General features: G+C 40.2%; 1 protein-coding gene across 1 annotated transcript in view; it reads left to right on the plus strand.

Moving 5' to 3' along the window:
* nup210 (nucleoporin 210) overlaps positions 1–20,463 on the plus strand; it is a 37,992-nt gene extending 17,529 nt beyond the window's left edge. The window contains exons 15-40 of the mRNA XM_016238692.1: positions 6–224; positions 318–491; positions 572–764; positions 1,873–1,979; positions 3,459–3,563; positions 3,659–3,760; positions 5,977–6,105; positions 6,263–6,390; positions 6,469–6,604; positions 7,221–7,283; positions 7,993–8,172; positions 8,857–8,937; positions 9,016–9,147; positions 9,977–10,135; positions 10,309–10,400; positions 12,731–12,905; positions 13,717–13,892; positions 14,783–15,003; positions 15,093–15,229; positions 15,376–15,484; positions 15,802–15,948; positions 16,032–16,282; positions 17,800–18,004; positions 18,496–18,612; positions 18,733–18,807; positions 19,329–20,463. Of these exons, the coding sequence (XP_016094178.1) occupies positions 6–224; positions 318–491; positions 572–764; positions 1,873–1,979; positions 3,459–3,563; positions 3,659–3,760; positions 5,977–6,105; positions 6,263–6,390; positions 6,469–6,604; positions 7,221–7,283; positions 7,993–8,172; positions 8,857–8,937; positions 9,016–9,147; positions 9,977–10,135; positions 10,309–10,400; positions 12,731–12,905; positions 13,717–13,892; positions 14,783–15,003; positions 15,093–15,229; positions 15,376–15,484; positions 15,802–15,948; positions 16,032–16,282; positions 17,800–18,004; positions 18,496–18,612; positions 18,733–18,807; positions 19,329–19,432 (3,717 nt within the window). The 3' untranslated portion in view covers positions 19,433–20,463. The remainder of the gene's footprint in view (positions 1–5; positions 225–317; positions 492–571; positions 765–1,872; positions 1,980–3,458; positions 3,564–3,658; positions 3,761–5,976; positions 6,106–6,262; positions 6,391–6,468; positions 6,605–7,220; positions 7,284–7,992; positions 8,173–8,856; positions 8,938–9,015; positions 9,148–9,976; positions 10,136–10,308; positions 10,401–12,730; positions 12,906–13,716; positions 13,893–14,782; positions 15,004–15,092; positions 15,230–15,375; positions 15,485–15,801; positions 15,949–16,031; positions 16,283–17,799; positions 18,005–18,495; positions 18,613–18,732; positions 18,808–19,328) is intronic.
* The last annotated feature ends 271 nt before the right edge of the window (positions 20,464–20,734 follow it).

Genomic DNA, 20,734 nt, shown 5'->3' on the forward strand with positions numbered 1-20,734 from the left:
GACAGCCGATTGACCCCATGTCTGTGGCTGTGGTGACATTAGGCTCCTCTAAAGACATGACGTTTGAAGGAGGCCCCCAGCCCTGGGTCCTAGAGCCTTCCAAGTTCTTCAGAAACCTCACGGCTGAGGACCACAGCAGTGTCATGCTGTCTCTGTACGGACCTGCCTCACGAACATACTCCAGACATTTGGTCAGAGCCACATGCCGCGCTCTGGGAGAACAGGTCAGAGGAGCCTGTGATGTCATATCCTGTGGCCTAGCCACTAGGAATGTGGACTGATATGTTTGAAATGCTCAAATAATTGTGGCTTCGCAGGTCTTAGCAGTGACAGTTGGAAACCAGCCCACCGTGACGAACCCCTTCCCTGCTGTGGAGCCGGCTGTGGTGAAGTTTGTGTGCGCTCCTCCGTCACGTCTCACACTGACGCCCATTTACGTGAACCCACAGCTGGATGTGTCCTGTCCTCTGCTGCAGCAGAACAAACAAGTGGTGAGCGCTCAAACTCTCAGACATATTTGTAGTCGTCTTATGACAGGAAGTTCAGGAGCATTTGTACGTTTGTTCTGTAGGTGCCAGTTTCCAATTATCACAACCCAGAGCTGGATGTGGCGGCCTTTGACCAGCAGGGCAGGAAGTTTGATAACTTCAGCTCTTTGAGTATGATCTGGGAGTCCTCCAAAGTTTCCCTGGCGAGCATCGAACCAACCATGCCCATGCAGCTACACATACATGAGGACAACAACAAACAGAAAAAACTCCACGGTACCTCATACTGATTACTTCAGACCATTGAGAATTATGAAATACAAGTATGTATTAGGAATTGATAGAATGACAAAAGTCATATTACTTACTTTTGACAGTTTATCTCATAACATCACATGTCACAATTAGGGACGTCACGGTGAGGAAATTTTCACACCGGTATATAAACTGACAAAAGCTGTATTACCGGAGCGGGTTTGGCGGGGCTTTATGCTCTTTCACTTTCGTGTTCGAAATTGTGATCTTGGTGTCACGGTTTACAAGAAAAGATGTTGCTCTTACATCTACATAGTGCTGGGCGGTATGACCAAAGATTTATATCCCAGTATTTTTCAAAATTATACTGGTTTCACGATACATGACGGTATTTTTTTTCATGCATGACCGGGTGTTAACCATATTTTCTACTGATTGAGAGGAAATAAAAAAAAGACGCTAAAAGGGTCTGTAAGTTGCTAAATCTAGTGCTAAAGTCGCTCGTGTGTGTGAGACACGGGAGCTGATGGCAGGGGGCGGTGGATATTTGTGGCGGTCAATGTGGATATTGTGGATGAGTTCTTCTGTGTCATCACGTTCTATTAGTTCTACAGCTTCAGTTTCAGTTACAGCTGTTCCCTCACCACAGTGCACCAGTGAAAAGGGACCCCTTTCAAACAGTGTCGTGGTCCGAACGTTGTTTAAGCGACATACACCGGTATTGCGGTATTTTAAAAATTCATATCATAACAAAAATAAGATAAATAAATATAAATATATTCGGTATGAACCGGTATACCGCCCAGCACTACATCTACACACCTTTCAATTTCTAAGACTAAAACGAATGCTTGCATTTTATGCGGCGAGTATAAACCAGGCTATACACCCGACTCGCTCTCCTTCTCTTCATGTGAAGTCTGACTCCTTCTGCACTAATTGCATGCATAAAGTATCAATTTTGTCATATCTTTATAGAAGCCTATGGACATAGCCATTGTGTCTTAAGTTCTTTAAAAAATTAAATTAAATTGCACTGATATTTATTCTACCAGTTCACACATTTCTACCGTCACACAATCATATACCATCACACCGCTCATAATTATGTATGTGATGTTTTCCACAGGTCATCAGACGGTTCTTGTCCATCATGAATCAGGCGTGGCAGCCATCACTGTGACCGCAGTCGGCTATCAAACGTCCCATCTAGAGGCAGCAGCCGTTTTGAGTGGAGTGAGTTCATATCCCATGACAAGCTCAGCCTGTTTTCACAACAGTTTAGTGCAGGCAAATTCAGATTTTTTTTTTTTAATGAAAGTGATTTTCAAACCCCCACCAAGTCTGCAATAAAATGGGATTGGTGTTGTATTCCGTCATGAGAAACAGAATTTGGTTGAATATTATTTTAGAGTTAGATGTGATTTTCCATTGTCATTTCTTGTCTTGGACGCAAAAAGCTGTTTGGACAGCAGAGTTCAAGATACTAAAACTTATAACTAAAATCAATGTACACTTATTAATGTGTTTATGGTTGTTGGCAGTTTTTTTTAAATTAGGATAACCATGTCAAACCAAATGAATATTTATTGTGTTGATATGACATTGAGGTAAGTTAGGTAATTTCATGTAAGATCAAAGTATGTGACAAATTTGTTTCTGCAACAGCTCCAGCGCTCTAGTGCAAAATTATATTGTGCACTATTGAACCGATATAATGCACTACTGAACTGATAGTGTACTATTAAACTGATTAGTGCACTACTGAACCGATATAGTGTACTATTAAACTGATTAGTGCACTATTGAACCGATATAATGCACTACTGAACCGATATAGTGCACTACTGAACTGATATGATGCAGTATTGAATGAGTGAACTTGAGCGATTTTGGATTCTGCAACAGAGAAGTTAATTCCTGTTCTAGAAATTGACTCTTTTGGAGTTTATTCCCTATTACTACTCTAGAATAGTCAGCCAACAACCGATCACATGAGGTTAACTAGTTGGTTTGTCTAGTACAGTGGTTCCCAATCCTGGTCATGGACACAACACTGCACATTTTAGATGTCTCCCTGTTCAAACACACCTGATTCAGCTCATTAGTGAAGACTCCAAGACCTCAAATGTGAGTGTCAGATAAGAGAGACACCAAAAAATGTGCAGTGTTGGGGGTTCTCCAGGACCAGGATTGGGAACCACTGGTCTAGTACAATGGCTCTCTGGTTTAGACTAAGCATAAAACCAAATATGAACACAGCCAGAGGCTCGAGGAGTGGCTGAACCGCCGTTTTTGGAGAACATGAGCTCATGAGCAGTTTCGTTTCCTCAGCAGGACGATGCTCTGTAACCACACACATCAGCCCACACCATCACTACAGTTACTGTTGCCAACAACAAAGCTAACTGACACAGGAAGCTGACATGCTGATACGTCAAAATGATAACTCTCTTCTAATACCAGCTACTCTCTAAATGAGGTTCAAGTTAACTTCAAAGGCTCTATGTGGGCAGCATCTCCTTTGATGGGCACACATTAGTGCCACATATATAATGTATAAAATCTGATTCCTGTCCTAATTGTATTAGCATGTTGCTAAGTTAACAATAATTAAGAGGATAATTCTTCTTATTTGTACATATTCAATCATTATTGAGCTTGATTCTGAAGTTGAGCTCTGATTGATGTGTGTTATGCTCACATGTGTGTTAGTTTGATCCTTTGAGCCCCGTCTCCGCCATGCTTGACCTGCTGTTAGTAGAGGACGTGAGGGTGACCCCTGACACCATCACCATATACAACCATCCCGATGTGACGGTAAGCTCACACATCTGCACCGCACACACCTGATTGTCTGGAAGAGCTTGTCTAGTGTGTGTGACACCTGGTGTTGCTATTTTTCCCCTCTGCAGGCGGATCTGATTCTGCAGCAGGGCTCAGGTTATTTCTACGTCAATGCAAGCGTCGGGGGAATCGCAGACATCACGTTCCAGGAGTCCCAGGGAATCGCTCAGGTAATGCTCAATAGATAAGCTCTGCCAGTGGTAATTGTGGGATTTTGTTTACAACAAAAAACTGTTTCAGCATGACGAGGCAGAAAATCTGAAATAGCGAATTTTGTCAAGTGGTTTGATACAAATGATAACCTTATTTTAATAAGAAAAGCTAATCATATATGTTGCCAGGTGTTTAGGGGATCATAGACCTGTAACTAGTCTATTCCCATTAAACAAGTGTGTGTTTACCCATTCATCTCTGCTTCTAGAATACAGCAAAGAATTTACTTTTTCCAGTAGACTTGAAAAATGAATGTATAGTTTTATTCTAACATGTAGTGCTATGTAGCCTATTGGGACACAAGCCAGGTGCTGAAACGGTTCAGTTTAAATTTCAGCTTGTTGTTTTGTGAAAACCACAATGCAAATCATGGAGGTGAATAAAATGCTACACAGCAACCATTGCAAAAGTTAAAATTGGTCAGTGGAATTTTTAAGGTGAGACTTAACGAAGGAATAGTTTGTATTGAGTTTTTATCAGATTTTTCTTTATGCAAACAATCCCTTTCTGGTATCCTTGGTATGCACTGAATTACAACTTCATTACAAATGTGTAATTTTAAACATTTTTAAATATATGACATACAAGTTTAATTAGAAATGACATTATATTTTAATTTAGCATAAATGTTTGTTCAGTACAATTGGCAGTACATTTTAATCATATTTCAAAGACAATAGAAGTTGAAATTACATGGAAAAAAAATCCATGTACAAAAATGGCTGGTAGGGACTACAACAAGTTACTTCCCGGGTTCATGACATCACAAACCCAGATAAACCCCACCCTCAGGAAAAGGCAGCAAAGGGGGCGAGGCCATGCTGCGCTGCTTTAGAGAAGAGGAAGCGAAAACTAGAGGTGCACGTAAAAATCTGTTCATATATGAATCGAGATTGTCTTATGATTCTAATGGATTCACACCTTTCAAAATCAATGTTCTAAAGCATGTTAATATCGCTTTTCAGTTTGAGCCCAATAGGTTCTCAATACTGTTCCTTGCGTCCCCTGCTCTACACGCTCTGCATCTCTCTCTTTCAGCTCAGCTCCAACCATGAACTGTTACAGTTATACACTTATTTTCACATAGCTATGAGAAGCGTTAAACATGGACGCGCGTGCGGTTGCCGTACTGTATTAAAGCTTTAATCAGAATAAAACTGTATATTAAAAGCTAACATAAGCAGTAGCATTTACAACAGCGTATCTAAACGTATGAGACATCAACAAACAAAAAACATAGGCCTATCATTAAAAGCCATGCTTGCACAGGTTCTGCACGATCCTCTTCAATAATATCCTCTGCTTCTCAATCGAGCTCAAACTGATAAGTGATATTAACAACGCCTTGTTTACAATACAACTGGAGCACATGCTGCTGAGGTGAGGGGCGGGACGTTTAGACACGCGCTAGAGGCGGTTTAGCCAATCATATCACACTGGGCTAGCTAACCAATCAGAGCTCATGGCCTATTTCTGAGGGAGGGGCTTCATAAAAGAAGGAAATTATCAGCCCGTTTCTCAGAGAAGGGACAGAGAGGTGTGGAATAAAGGTAAATTATGTGAAAAATAATGCGTTTTAAAAAAAAACTAAACATTAACACGTTAGACTGCACCCCATAAACACAATCAAGCCTAGAAAAAAACCAGTGAACCACCCCTTTAATATAAATTTAAGCTATAGTAAATTTTCATTCAATTTTAGGTGTCCAAAAACATTACATTCAGTTCACACTTAAGTATATTATGTAAAGTATAGGATTCTTTATTCCTTTTATGACAGAAAATTGAATTTTACACGGACTCGTGTCTGTTACACTATTTTTATTTATTTATTTTTTGTACTGAGAAATAAATTGAAGAATTTTCTTTGGAATGGCATTATGCCATGAAATTTGTCAATAAAGCTTAACTTATGTTGAAACTGGACCATTACTTCAACAAAATATTTCAAAAATCCAGACATGAGTCATATTTTCTAGTATTTCCAGTCGTTGTTAAGGCTGGTGATTGCTGTCTGTGATATTTGTGTATTAAAATGACTGCAAAAAAAATGTCAATGACTTTAGTGGACTTATGTTGAGCCTTACAGCTGACTACACCGTATTAGTTGTTGTTGTTAACTTGGTTCTTCTGTGGTTTAATTTGAATGTAATCTCATTTGGTTGTGACTCAGGTGGTCCCGGCTCAGGCGGGGGTCTTGCAGGTGATGGTTCATGACCTTTGCCTGAACTTCCCTTCTCCTGCTACGGCTACGGTTCACATCTCTGATATTCTGGAGGTTTATGTGCGTGTGGTCGACAAGGTTGGTGACATCCGATTGATTCATTCATATGTTAAAATATATTAAAATAAAAAAACGGAAACAAATCCGTTTCGAAATTCCATGCATGTGCATTTTATAATTGTTATAAAATGATTTTGAAATCAGAAATAAAATTCAGATGGCACATTAATTTCAGGTGGAGATCGGCAAGTCAGTCAAAGCATATGTTCGGGTTTTGGATGGCAACAAGAAGCCTTTCCTGTCCAGATATTTCTCTGTCATGAACCTGAAGCTGAGGGCAGCATCCTCCATTATATCCCTGCAGTGAGTAACCATGTCTAGATCTCCTGAGCTTCGTGTTCTGGCGTCTGAGAGAGCTAATCAACCTCTGCTGTTTGTCAGGGCTCTGCCCGATTCTTCAGAAGAAGATACAGCCACATTTCTGGTCAAAGGTCTGGTGATCGGACAAACTAGTGTGTCTGCTGTCGTCATAGACAAAAATGGCAGGAAAATCACCTCTGCGCCCCAGCAGATTGAAGTAAGCCGCTTCTGTGCCATCATTTACAGCTTTATGAAGGGTTTGCTCCAAGCCTAATGTGCATATATTATTTATAAGTATACTATATGTTTTTTGTAATATAATTTAGGGAACCGATTCTTTACACTAGGAATATAAGATCCAGTCCCTTAACCAGATCCTGAGAGAAGAAATGCTTTTTATCTGGTATTCATAACCCAGTCAGCAGTCGGGTCAGGTTTGGCATTTGCTGTTGACTGGTTCTGGGTGTCAGACAAAACACTACTGACTGGGATTTGAGTACCAGATAAAAGACTGATCTGTTTTGACGGGATCTAGTAACAGCACTGGATCTAATATTGCTAGCATGAAGAATTCTAAAACTTATACTAAACCTTCTGTCAGCCTGAGGGTTTGGAAAAGGAAGCAGTAATAAATAATCATAATAAAAATGACTAATGAACAAATGTAATGTACAAAAAAAATGTGTGAAGGGTCAAGTGATTCAAATAATAGCTGAAGAAATGAAGCAAATGAAGAAAATCAAACACAATGAAAATATATGGTTGCTCTCTTGAAGCTACACACACAAGTTGCTACTGAAAATTCAGATTATATTTTTTTGTTTGATCTGTAGGTATTTCCTCCCTTCAGACTGCTGCCCAGGAAAGTCACTTTGATAGTTGGAGCAATGATGCAGGTAAGTAACCAGGGTACTTCTGTCCTCTTGTCTAATGCACTCAGATCTGGTGTGAGTGAGCAGATCGACACACAAAACACTAGCAAATGCTGCACTCTATAACTGCATGATTGTGGCCAAATATAATTAGCTTTGTTTACATGGACGGCGTTTTGTAGTTCGGAATTAAATTATTCAGGTTGATGATTTGAAACACTTTTTCATGAATGCAAAAAGTAATCAAGGATTATGATTTAATAATTTTTTAAACATCAAATCCATCAATTTACTTGGACTGCAGCATTATGGATGAAATAATAGTTGGACTACTACTGGCAAACATCTCGGGTTACGACGTGGATGTCTGCTTCAAAGACGATAACTAGCATGACAAGGATGTTAACACGTGGGTTTTTAACGTTTGGATTATGAAATTGGAATTGGAATGAAATTTAGGTTTGGCTAATTTATTGAGATTGACGTGGTTAAATCAGACTTTTTCGGACTGGGCCAATAACCGATTATTAGGTTCCATGTAGTACTGTCAGGTATTCTTTTCCATTGCCTTTTCTATAATTTCTATGTGGAAATATGTCTTCAATGCAAACAAGTGAAGGTGAAAACATTAAGCACATTGAATTGGCTCAACAGGACTAGGTGTTTGTCTGTCATTCAAATGCCATGTCTGTGATCAGTGATCATCTTCAGGATTGCACCTGTTGATTTGTAGATCACGTCAGAGGGAGGACCACAGCCCCAGTCCAACATCCTCTTCTCTCTGTCCCACGAGAGCATCGCTTCTGTCAGCAGTCTGGGGCACGTCAAGGGCCTGTCGGTGGGCAACATGAGCGTGACCGGTGTGGTGCAGGCGGTCGACACAGAAACCGGCAAACTGGTGGTGGTGTCAAAGGTAATGCTCTGCAGACGAATGAATGAATGAATGAAGCCACATTGATCTGTGTGAGTGAGTTAAAGTGCCCCTATTATGGGTAATGAAAGGTTCATATTTTGGTTTTGGGAGTCCCCAACGACAGGATGTGACATGCATGCAAGATCAAAAAACACTTTCATTGTCTTATAATATGCGTTTATTCTTACCTTACTTGCTCAACGACTCCCAAAGATTCGCTCAACGATTAATTTTTCCAAACCCCTCCTTTGCGTGACGCTAATCTGCGGTGATTGGTCCAATCGGTCATATTTCCATTTCATCTTGCCTGTAACGCCTGATAAAGCAGCGTTTGTGAGCACAGTGCTGCTTTGTGTACAACGTTACCGGGGAAAACTCTATTTTTACCGCTCCAAAAGCGGCATCTAGTGGCAAAGAATGAATCTGCATTTTTATTCAGACCAACTCGAAAAGACCAACAAGTGGGCGGGCAATATGTTAATGTTTCATGTTGACAAAAATGACTCGTTTCAATGATTCAGAGTCGGCTCTTTCTTTTGAGAGACAATAACTTTATACACGGTGCACTTTAAGATTTAATACTTTGCAGGATGTTTTCATTCACTTAGAGCTGTGTTGCACACTGCATGAAAGGTAATTTTCAAAAATCCATAATAGGGGCACTTTAAATGCTGTCATTGGCAGGATCAAGTGGATGTTGAGGTGGTCCAGCTGAAGGCCATAAGAATCCGAGCTCCCATCACCAGAATGAAGACAGGCACTCTGGTAAACACACATTATGAGCTCATCTTTTACCTGCAAAGGATTTTGAGGTTGTAATGAAGGTTTGGTCTGTGGCTGTAGATGCCGGTGTATGTGATGGGCCTGACCAGCAGCCAGACGCCGTTCTCCTTCGGGAACGCTCTTCCTGGACTGACCTTCCACTGGTCTGTGACTAAGAGAGACGTTCTGGACGTTCACACGCGCCATGCGGAGGTACAGTGGGCTTTCAGTATTAGTTGTGTTGATTTTAAATTTATCACAGTTAGGGCATTTTTTTTTAAAAGTTCAGATGATAGATTTAACCACCTGTTGACCACTTACTGCTGTTTGCTGAATGAACACGAAAGGAACATTCAAAATCATATTTACTTATGGGTACTTATATAAAAATTAGTGCTGTCAAAGTTAACGGGTTAATTGTGCGATTAATTGTTTTCAGTTAACACAATTAACCCGGCATCCGTTTTTTTCCTGGCATCCTTTGGCAAGCGTTACAGTAGACTACATGAACACACTTTCAAGCATGGTAAGATGCAAAAGAGAAGTTAACACTCTCTGTGAACACAGGACTCCGATACGTGCAAGTGCACTGAAAGCCGCTTCAGACAACATGACTGTAGAGCGTTGAGTTCTCTTTCACAAACAAAAACACACAAAATTGTCTTAAATGACTTAAAAAATAAATAAATAAAAAGTCTTAAATGATTGTAAAGAGATGAGTTTCAGATTTGCGTCAGGATTTAAAGAGAAACCTGCTGCAGTCTGTCATTGATGGAAATCAAAGAACAAATGAAAAAGAGAAATCACTCACTTCTCTTCGTTGACTAACGTTTGTAGATTGAATAAAAATGAATCTATATTCAATTTATAGTTTGTGAAGATTGTTTTAAGTTCACGTAGAAGTAGTTATATTTTTCAAAGCCTGTTAAATGTTAAAAATAAAGGCTTTCAATTATACTTTAATGTTGAATGACTATAATTAAGACTAAATTTAGGGGAAAATGCATTTAATAGAGCAGTGTGTGTGTGATCTCTCTTGCAGGCGTCTGTACAGCTCAGCGCTGAGCACAACTTCGCCATGAGTGTGTTTGGCAGGAGTAAAGGCCGCACAGGACTGAGGGTGATGGTGAAGGCCAGTGTTCCCCTGGCTGGACATCTGCAGGACAGTGCCCTCGAGCTGCATGATGAGATACAGATTCAGGTGAACTGAACCTCATTCTGTCATTCACAGAGCAACACTGTATTCTGTGTTACTGGCTTACGAAACAAACCCCTCATTAAGCATTGAATGTTTTATCCATTGCAACACTGCATTTTGAAGAACGTTTGCTGAACCAAAAGTAAAGGCTGACCCTCCCATGCATTGAATTTCAGGTTTATGAGAAACTGCAGCTGCTGAACCCAGAAGTTCACGTTGAGGAGATCCTGATGTCCCCAAACTCCCTGCTCAAACTCCAAACCAACAGGTAACTCAGCAGCAGCCTTTGCTTCACATCAGCACATACGGTTACAGTTAGACTCAACAACATCAGATATCCATGTTGCTTTGCCATGAACGTGAGCTGTGCTGCGCTACAAATACACACAACACAGTGTGACAAATTCAATGGACTGGAGTCAATTATACTACGGTTACCACACCTCAAGACATAGTTCAGATGTTATATTTCAAGACGTTCGTCAGGTTTTTGCCCTTAAAACACTCTTGTGTAGGATTCATTTTTTACGCAGCTCATCTAAACGCCTCTGTTGCTAATTCCAAAACATCATTTTAGACTAATGCAGTTATGAGAGAGGGAGATTAAACATGTGAATTACCTGAGTCTGTGTGTGTTGAACAACAGCGTCTCAATAGCGAAACTGTAAGTTTATCTGCTTCAACAACAGCGCCGTTATTACCTCGCTAGTGAGAAATGTCATGTAGCATTTCACTTGCAAAACTATTTTACCGATAAAATCATAGCAGTGCTGGCAACACGTTTCTGTGCATGTGTTTGTGTGTGTGCGTTTATAAGGGAGAGAGAGCGGGAGAAGTACAGCATGTGCTTTCCGTACATAATAACATGTAAAGTTGTGGCAGAAATATGGAAATAATTAGATTTTTTTTAATCTTGTTCAGGGTTTCCGCGGGGTCTTAAAAAGTCTTAAATTGTACAATAAAGTCTTAATTTTGGCTTAATTAAATTTGGGGACGGAAAGACCAGAATTGTGATATGGCTAAATGTGATGATTAAACTTCAAAAGGCTATGATTCCATTAAATAAGCGCTGCACGTTCAAAGTCAGGTGCTGCTGCTCTGTGCTCTGCCATTACCGCTGGGAAACAGTTTTATTTCTACCAAATGCTCCACCTGCTGACAGAGAATGAATGAGCATTTTCAATAAAACTGATGTTTTTATCAGAGTTCAGACAAATGCGAAAATCTACCCATGTATTTACACTGCAAACACACAGAGCTTTAAATGTGAACCGGTGGATAGATAAGATGACAATGCATTATAAAAATCGAAACCGTATAGGGGTGTGCGATGTATAGTCTGCAATAATATCGTAATTGTTGTTTTAACGATGTGCGATTTGATATTATCGAGTATATCAAGAAAAGCAAACAAAACACACCTACAGAGTGCATGCATACATTAGGTGATGAAGTCTAGTAAGTTAACAGGTTAAATTAGTGAGCATACGCATTTAGAGAGTTCTTTCACTGCATGAATCAGTCTATTAAAATGCATTTAAAATGATCACATAATTCAAGATATGGGGCAGAAAATGTATATATTTATATCATTTCATATAGTTAATATCACACGAAGAGTTCCGTTTTTTTTCTCAAAGTCAGCATGATTACAAATGTGAAATTGATTTTATACAACAGTTTAATAAAGTTTAATAAACAATGTTAATATTAAGAGACTTACGTTTTAGACACCACAGCACTGTTTTGCGTCTCTGAGCGACATTTTGTTCTTGAATGAATCACTCGTTTAAATGATTCGGTTCAATCGCAATGACTCAATTAACAGTGATTTGCTGCCACCTGCTGGCGGTTTTAATTTCAAATTTCGGCTTTTTCTTTCTTTTTTCTTTTTTTCTTGTTTTAAATCATTTCAAATATCAGTATTCAACGTTTTATGTTTAATATATCAAAACATTATTTATGCATTTGTAATTGCAGGTTAAATGCATTCATGTCTTGCATTAAACAAAGTACATGTGTGTAATGAATGAATCACTCGTTTAAATGATTCGGTTCAATCGCAATGACTCACTATTAACAGTGACTTGCTGCCACCTACAGGCGGTTTTAATTTCACATTTAAGGTACCTTTTAATTTTTTTTATAATTTCAAACATCAGTTTTCAAAATGTTATGTTTACAATATCAAAACATTATTTAGCTATGCATTTGTAACTGCAGGTTAAAGTATTCCATGTCCCTCAGAGCTGAATTAAACCGTGTGTAAATGCATCTAAATGCCACTTCTAATGCAGCTTCTGTGTTTCCTCTGCATTGCAAAGATCAATTTTCTTGATACTGATTTCATTTGCTTGGTAACAGCCCAAATGCAAGAATTAGACTCAAAAGATTGTGCACACTTTTAGAAAAAATGGCTTAAAGGTAAAAATGGCCATAAAACTTATTGGAAAAGATTAATTGTGTGCACAATAACACGCTCAGCAAAATATCATCTAAATATTGTTATCGATAAAATCCCAGAAATGTATCTAACATCAGAGCTTTGTTGCTGAGCAGTGCCCCTTCTAACTGTAAACTGTGTGCTCTGTGCTGTAGAGATGGACTGGGCTCCCTGTCCTACCGTGTGCTGGACTGTCCGGACAGAGCTGCTCTCCTTCAGGTGGATGATAAAGGTCATCTGACGTCTGGATCTCTGACAGGAACTGCATCGCTACAGATCAGCTCACAGGAAGCATTCGGCGTCAATCAAACCATCATCGTCGCTGTGAAGGTAGCGCTCCGACACATAAGGATGTGATGATATGCAACTGCAGTGCAGTCTTTAAACAGACCATTATTTTAGCAATTTATACGTGCATTTTACTGAACTTAATTCAGTAAACAAACTTTATAGAAAACAAAATAGAGGATATTTCATTTGAATTGCAGATGCATAAATTAATATAGTATAATTGCGGTTTAATTATCTCATAAGTTCCTTCCTCATAGCTCATCAGTGAAATAGTTGGCTGTGTGTGTGTTTATTTAGCAGTCATGCAGTGGGTTGTTACTTCAGGGTGATACCTACATATTCAATAAAGCAATAAGCCCCGTGAAGCCGTGGTTTACAGTGAATTTATAACAGCTAAGGGACTTTGTAAGGTACGACGCGAAGCGGGACTTACTGCTTTTATAAAACGGTTGCTCCATATACGTAGTAAGGTTTCACAGAATAAAACCGAGCAAATAAAGTGTAATGATATTAATAAAAACAGTATTCTTCCACCAAACAATGTAGCGCCTCAGAAACAGCTGTGTTTGCAACGAAATGGTTGTCGAGCAACACACAACGTAAACAAAGGTGTGTGTTTGTAGAGTAATTTACAACAGCTTCAAACGCGGCTCAGCCAATCAGAATCAAGCACCGGAACTCTCCGCTTTATAATAGAATTTTGCAAATAAATGACTGTAGATTATCTCTTACACATCTATATTATGATTTGTAATTCATAATAGCTCTTAACTGTAAATGAATATTTGAGTAGTTAGTATTCGGTGTCAGCAGTTAAGCGTGTGAACTGCTGGTGTGTTTGTTGTGAAAGGTGGTGACCGTCTCATACCTGCGTCTGAGCACTAGTCCGGTCATGTACACGTCTAACAGAGAGGCTGTGTCCGCCATCCCGCTGGGAGCCGTTCTGACCTTCAGCGTTCATTTCCACGACAGCACGGGAGAAACCTTACACAGCCACAACTCAATGCTCAGCTTCTCCACCAACAGGTAAAGCAAAGCCCATCTACATGACAGCTGTGTCTTTGACTGCAACACTTACACAGTGGCTGCACTGCAAACCAGCACCAAGACAAACTACAGCACTCGTAATATAATCAACAAAACTTCCAGGGAGCATGTTAATTGTTTGTTTAACATCCTCAGTTGGACTAATTTATTTAACATTTAACATTACATTCTGATAAAACGTCCCGATGTTCTGGACTTTGCCAGAAGTTACGGTTATTAATTAATTATTGGTAGGTTAACTAAGTTTATTGGTAAGGATTAATTGACTAATCAGAAAATAATACATTGATTCAATGTAAAAAAAAAAATATATATATATATATAGATCGATAGATTAATCAATTAACCATAAAAAAGGATCAATTGATTAATCAATCATCAAAATAATCATTTGTTACAGTCCTAGCAGCAACGAATATTTGTTTATTTAGAACTTCCTTCTCAAACTCTGCCACTTCAGGGACAAAAAAAGCACAAGTCATAATGTATACAACGTATTTCACCATGTTTTATTTCCCTTGTGAAAGAGACTCTCTGTAACTCAATCTAATGTTTTACAAAGTCCTGGCTATCTTCCATATAGCTTTATTTTTAATGTGAAGTAAGAATTTTGACTTTTCTTCAGTGGTTTCGTCACATGTATTGCAGTAACATTCTTAATGTAATACTAACAGAATCAGACCTCATTCCTCCTCACACAGAGGAATGGAGCATCGGAAGAGTCAAATATGGTTGCAAATCAAAAAAGAATGAATGTTTTTTTTACAAATATTCAGGTGTCAGAAACATAATTAAATTTTAAGGGTGGTAATTGCAGACTAAATAAAAAATCAGTGCATATGCTTTAAGGATCTGTGTTATGTGTGCAGGGATGATTTGGTGCAGGTCGGTAAGGGTTCGAGTAACGGCACGCTGACAGTGCGGACGGTAAATGTGGGACTGACTCTGCTGGGGGTCTGGGACTCGGAGCAGGCCGGACTCGCTGATTTCCTCGCACTGCCGGTTCAGCATGCCATTCATCCGGCTGAAGCCCAGCGGCTGGTCGTGGGAGACGTTGTGTGCTTTTCTGCACAGTTTGTTAATCAGGAGGGTAAGAGAAAACACGCACGCGTACAAATATTGACAGCCCAAAGTAAGCGTTTACTTTCTGTGCGTATTCAAGTCATTGTTCATGTGCAGGTGCATCAGGTGTGTGGAGCTCGTCGTCCAGCGCTCTGCTGGAGATTGATCCCAGGACTGGAGCAGCGGTAGCCAGAGACAAGGGCACAGTCACTGTGTACTACGAGATACCCGGTCAACTCAGCACCTACAGAGAGGTGAGGTTAATCACGTGGACTTCAGTTCGGAGATATTCCACATCAGATATTTAGAAGGAAAAATCATGAAAATGATTTGGTCCCAAAAGTATATAACTGCAGATAAACAGTACTGTGATCATATTGTAATGCTGTGCTTTGTTTAGGTTCTAATTGAAGGTGCGTCTCGGACGTCTGTCGTGATTCCCGCAGTGAAGAAGGACAGAGACCCTAAAGTCCTGATGTCAACCAGGAGCACAGGAAGCAACCTCATCGGTACAGAACACTCCACGCATTGCATTAGAGAGAGACGCGTTCATACGCTTCTCATATAACACGACTGTTTTTAACCATTAAAATGAAATCCAGAAAAAAAAGGAAAGCAGAATTTGGGGAAAAAAATGGATTGCAAAGGGCACCACTAGGGGTTCGATTCCTAAGAATCACAAATACTGAATAACTGTTTACTATGACTGCATTTTAATGAACACAAGCAAATATAAAGCCTCATACACAGGTACTGTTCCATTTTTTAATCTTAGTACTTTTCCACACAGCATTATAATACTCATGATTGTGTTCTCTGTCCACAGGAAGCTGCTTGTCGTCTCAGTCCGACAGCATGGCTCTGCTCCACCCAGAGTCCTCGGTCAGCTGTCAGCTGCGCTTCACCAGCAGCGCTGTGGATTTCTCTCCTCATGACGTCTACCACACTCACACAGCATTCGACGCCAGCACAGGTCTCTCACATGAACCTTGGACTTCAGCCTGACTTCACAATGACGGGTTTAACCCTGTGATCTGTATCTCCTCTGTGTGTCAGGCTTCTACAGCTGCTCGCTGAGCTTCAAGCCCATGAGCGACCAGCAGGTGAAGGTGTTGAGTCTGTCTATGACGGAGGTGGAGGTGAGGGCCGGCGTGCAGGGATCTCTCTTTAGCGGAGAACAGCTCAGCGTCCAGCTGCCTGTAAGTCCAGGGATCTACGCCGATCAGACGGACATCATCCTGAGCAATCAGCACCCGTCTGCTGAGCTGACCATCTACGGCACGGCAGGTGCTCTTCAGCAGCTGGACGTATGTTTGCATCCTTGTCTCACGGTGTCTGAAAAGTAGAGCCCAACCGATATATAGTTTTGGCGATTTTATCAGCCGATATGAGCCTGTCGCAGATATACCGTTGAAGTTTATTTCACTTTGGAACATTCATTCATGGATTTGCGCAACTGTCTTCACACACAGACGAAACTTACAAGAGAAGTGTGACATAATATACCTCTGTAAATAAATCCAATTTAAATTCACGTCTCGCGCATTTTAATGCCCTTTGAATGTAACGTGTGTGTGCTCCCTTGGAACTGGAATCATGGCGGAATTTCATGTGAAGTCCACTTCGCAGGGTACATACGGTCGAATAAGACAAAGCTTGAATGCTGCCTGAACAACAGACCTCCTTACTTAAGTGAAAGTGTTGGTTGGTGTCATTATCTCGCGAACTCGGCGGCGGATCTCCACCAAATTCGGGGGATCCCTTCAGCTCAAGGAGCCCACTTAATCCATAACCAACTGTATTTACCTGAGATACTTTAGTCTACACGATAGACATTTGGACTGCTGTGTGTGTATTTGAGAACTGATCGCGCGCTGTATATGAGAACTGAAGAAGTGGAGCGTGCGCGAGAGAGAGCACTTCTATCAGCGTGATTCCGCCTATCCCCAGCCTTCACTAACTTTAGGTTAATCAATAACGAATTGTGACTCCCGGGAAAAACGGGACATCTGGTCACCTTATCCCTACCTGTATATGAGAACTGAAGAAGTGGAGCGTGCGTGAGAGAGAGCACTTCTATCAGCGTGATTCCGCCTATCCCCAGCCTTCACTAACTTTAGGTTAATCAATAACGAATTGTGACTCCCGGGAAAAACGGGACATCTGGTCACCTTATCCCTACCCCTTCGGGTGCTGAGGCCATTGTTTCAGATCGCTAGTTCGCATTTTGGTAGCCTATCCATCCACTGCGGCTGCCATACTGAGACTAGATATGCAAACGCCCCGCATCCGACTGCAATCCAATGACAGGGACGCACATTTTGAAGGACAAGACAGTAGCCTAGAGGATGTATTTTGAATGTAGTCCTCAAATAACATTATCGTCTCGTCTTGTTAACAAAGACGCGGCATAAATTACATCATAGGTTTTATCATCAGATATTAGTTTTAGCTCGTCAACGTCTCTGTAAGTGTTTGATCACCACATTTGAGTGATCATTGCAGAAAATGTGTTTATGTATATTCTGTTTATGTATATACTGTATTCTATATATAGTACCAACCAAAAGTTTGGACACGAATGGGAAAGTGTCCAAACTTTTGACTGGCACTGTACTATAATATACACAAAGAATATCGGCCGATATATCGGTATCAGCCTTTTTTTACTCCCTAATATCGGTATCGGTCCCCAAAAAACCATGTCGGTCGGGCTCTACTGAAAAGTGAAATGGTCTGACAGTCGTTTTGTTGATGTGTCTGAGATTGCTGTTACTGTAGTCACCAGATGTGTGTCTGTGATTTGGCTCTTTCTCATCTTTAGGTGAAGAGCAGTTCTCCTGCAATTGTGATAGAGGAGAAGGAGGTTTCTCCCAGCTTTCCCAGCTACATCAGATACACAGTTCGAGTAGTGAAGCCGCAAGGATCGCTGACGGCGTCGGTGTCTGTGAGCAGCGCGTTCAGTGCTCAGGTGCTGCACATCCCGGTGTCTGTCATGCATCTTGCAGCCAGCAGCTCTTCTGTGCAAGGTTTGTTCCTCAACGTCTCTCTGACAGCATAGTGAGAGACATTTTTGATGGTTAAAAAGGATCCTTCAGAAGGATCTCAGCATCAGGAACAAGTGGGATGGTTTATTTTTAATGGCGCCCCTCATCTTGTTGGAAGATTGTGTGTTCTTCACTGCAGATTGTTTTGCTATGGAGGCATAATGTATTGCACAGTTTGCAAAGGAACTTAACTTCTGTATCTGACAGCAGTTGCATTGCAAACCACAAAAAAGTAAACAATGTTATAATGATTTGTCTGTAAATGACAGTTTTATTAGGGATAATGTTTTCAAAACACTCACATGCAGTAGTGTGGGGCATTGAATCTTTTCCCCATGCAGCCGATCATAACAGTGGTCGTTTACTGACAAGCCTTAAGGGAGAAACCCACTGAAACGAAAGAGGGAATATATATATATATATATATATATAGCTCATAAATACTGACCAATACTGCTTCACTTTTCTTTCAGCACATATAGTAGATGGAGCTGACGGGCCCAATATTCTTCAGCAGTTCATCGACTCCTATCAAGTGATGTTCTTCACTTTATTCGCTCTTTTGGCTGCCACTGCTGTTGTCATCATCGGTAAACATGTCCACATCCTGCCCAACACTTTTCAGTATCATGGATAACTGGTTTCCGGACAGTGATTGTTCCTACATTTTATCATCATCATATATCTTAACTTGCTGTCTGTTTCTGTAGTGTGCCATGCACTGTTTTCCCCGAGAGATCCTGTCAATCATCCTGCGTTCATCCAGAAGACCCCTCCTCCTGCAGGTGCATACTCCTGCAAGAACGAAATCAGATATAACCGGAATAAATGCAACGCAATTAACAACTGATCTTTTATTTTTGGATGGATAATACAGTTCTTTGTGCATCAAAGGAAGCTAATGGATGTTTATTGCGTTAAAGCTGTCGTATCATATATTATTAATTGCTGCAAAAACTAAATGAGTAAATTAGTTACCTTTTTTCCACCCTCTATGATCCTTAGAAGTCTTAAAGGTTGATCACCAGAAACAGCCTGTTTATTTGTGTGCAGATGTGCTCTTCACAGCACTGTACTGTACTTACACCCGTCTGCGGGTTTTCTGTCACTGAATTGAGAAATGTGCTGCTCAAACTGTTACCTTTGGGGGGAAAAAAGCTCATTTCAGATGCACTTCCTCTGAAGTTTGTGCAGAGTTGCAGGTGCTACACACAGATAGAACTGACAACATGCTGGCATTATTATGATTTCTTCTGCTGTTTAGAAATACTTCTGCAGTCATTTGTAAATGCTGCTGTTTCTGCAGGTGTAGCGAAGCTGACTGGAAGCCCCTTCAACAACAGCATGTCTTCAGACACGAAGGCAAGCCCAAGATTGCGCTTGTATTCACCAGACTACAACTCCAGATAAACCGTCTCCATCTGAAGACTGAAGAACGTGCATTCCCACACAGGAGTATAAGCGTGCTGGAAGATACGTGTGCGAGAGTATTGCTTTCATGCTTGAAACGATAGCTTTTTCATTTGAATCCTCTTGTGCTGAAATGCTGCATATCTGACTGAATATAGCAGAGCTGCATATTGTTTTGCTTGTTTGATTATTTAAACGTTTGACGTGGACTTTTCCCCCCAATAGTTTTCATAGCTTGAGACATTACATTTTTTTTTGTGATTTGCAATGTTAAACAGTTTTTTTGTTTTCTGAAGCTCAGGATAACTTTTGAAATGTAATGTGAGACTGCGGCTCGATTGTGTAGCATGTTGATTTGTGAAAAGTGCAACCACTGATTCCGTCCAAAGTGCTCTTACATGTGTTTGCTGTGCAGAAACCAACGGCCAGTCGTTTTGTTTTATGAACAATATTATATTGATTTTAATGACATGTTGAACTCTTTTGAGTTGAGTGCAGCTTCTTCCAGTTATTGATGTGAATGTTAAATATGTTTAAGGGCTTAATTCAGTTCAGTTGCTTTAGATTTAAAGGGCTTCTGAAAGGACTGACTGGTACTCTCTGAAGTAGCTTTCTCTTGAACCTGCAGCAGATTTTGACATGATTGTTTGCCGTTCAAATGAAGCATCAGTCCCACAATAGATACATTACACTGATACATCTGTGACTGTGAGTGTTGATTCAAGAATGTGATCATTATTGACCGAAAAATGCCTCAGCCTAGATTTTTCTGGTGTCTGCCTTTGTAAGCAAGAGCCATAATGTGACTCAGAACTGCTGCACTGAATAAAACCAGGAATTGTGAATCTGTCATAAGCTTTGACTTTAATCTGTAGATGTAACCACTTCTGAGCCTTTGTCAATGTATGTGCTCTTCTGTCATTCATAGCTTCCTCAAAAGTTAACTGCTTTCTTTATTTACAGCGAGCTTTGTGCAGCATGTTTGTCATCTATAAAAATTAAATATGCTCTTTTTAAGTATCACCTGTTCGCAGTGGTTTTTACATATTTGACATTTGAATAAAAAAAAACACTGGTATATGGAATTAATTTGACCTTTGAGTTAGGTTAGGAATTTGCCTTTCAGAGGAAATCACTTTTTAAAAAAAATTTGTATGTAATGAAAAGTGAATTTCAAAAGCACTGGTTTCTGCTGGTTTTAAATGAGAAAAGTAAGGCTGAACTCAGAATAATATACTACTGCAATATCCTTAGATGACAAATATACACTGCATGCACAATTATTAGGCAAGTGAATATTCT

Source organism: Sinocyclocheilus grahami, unplaced genomic scaffold (genome assembly GCF_001515645.1).
Source record: "Sinocyclocheilus grahami isolate Dianchi unplaced genomic scaffold, SAMN03320097.WGS_v1.1 scaffold545.1, whole genome shotgun sequence".
Classification (NCBI taxonomy): Eukaryota; Metazoa; Chordata; class Actinopteri; order Cypriniformes; family Cyprinidae; genus Sinocyclocheilus; species Sinocyclocheilus grahami.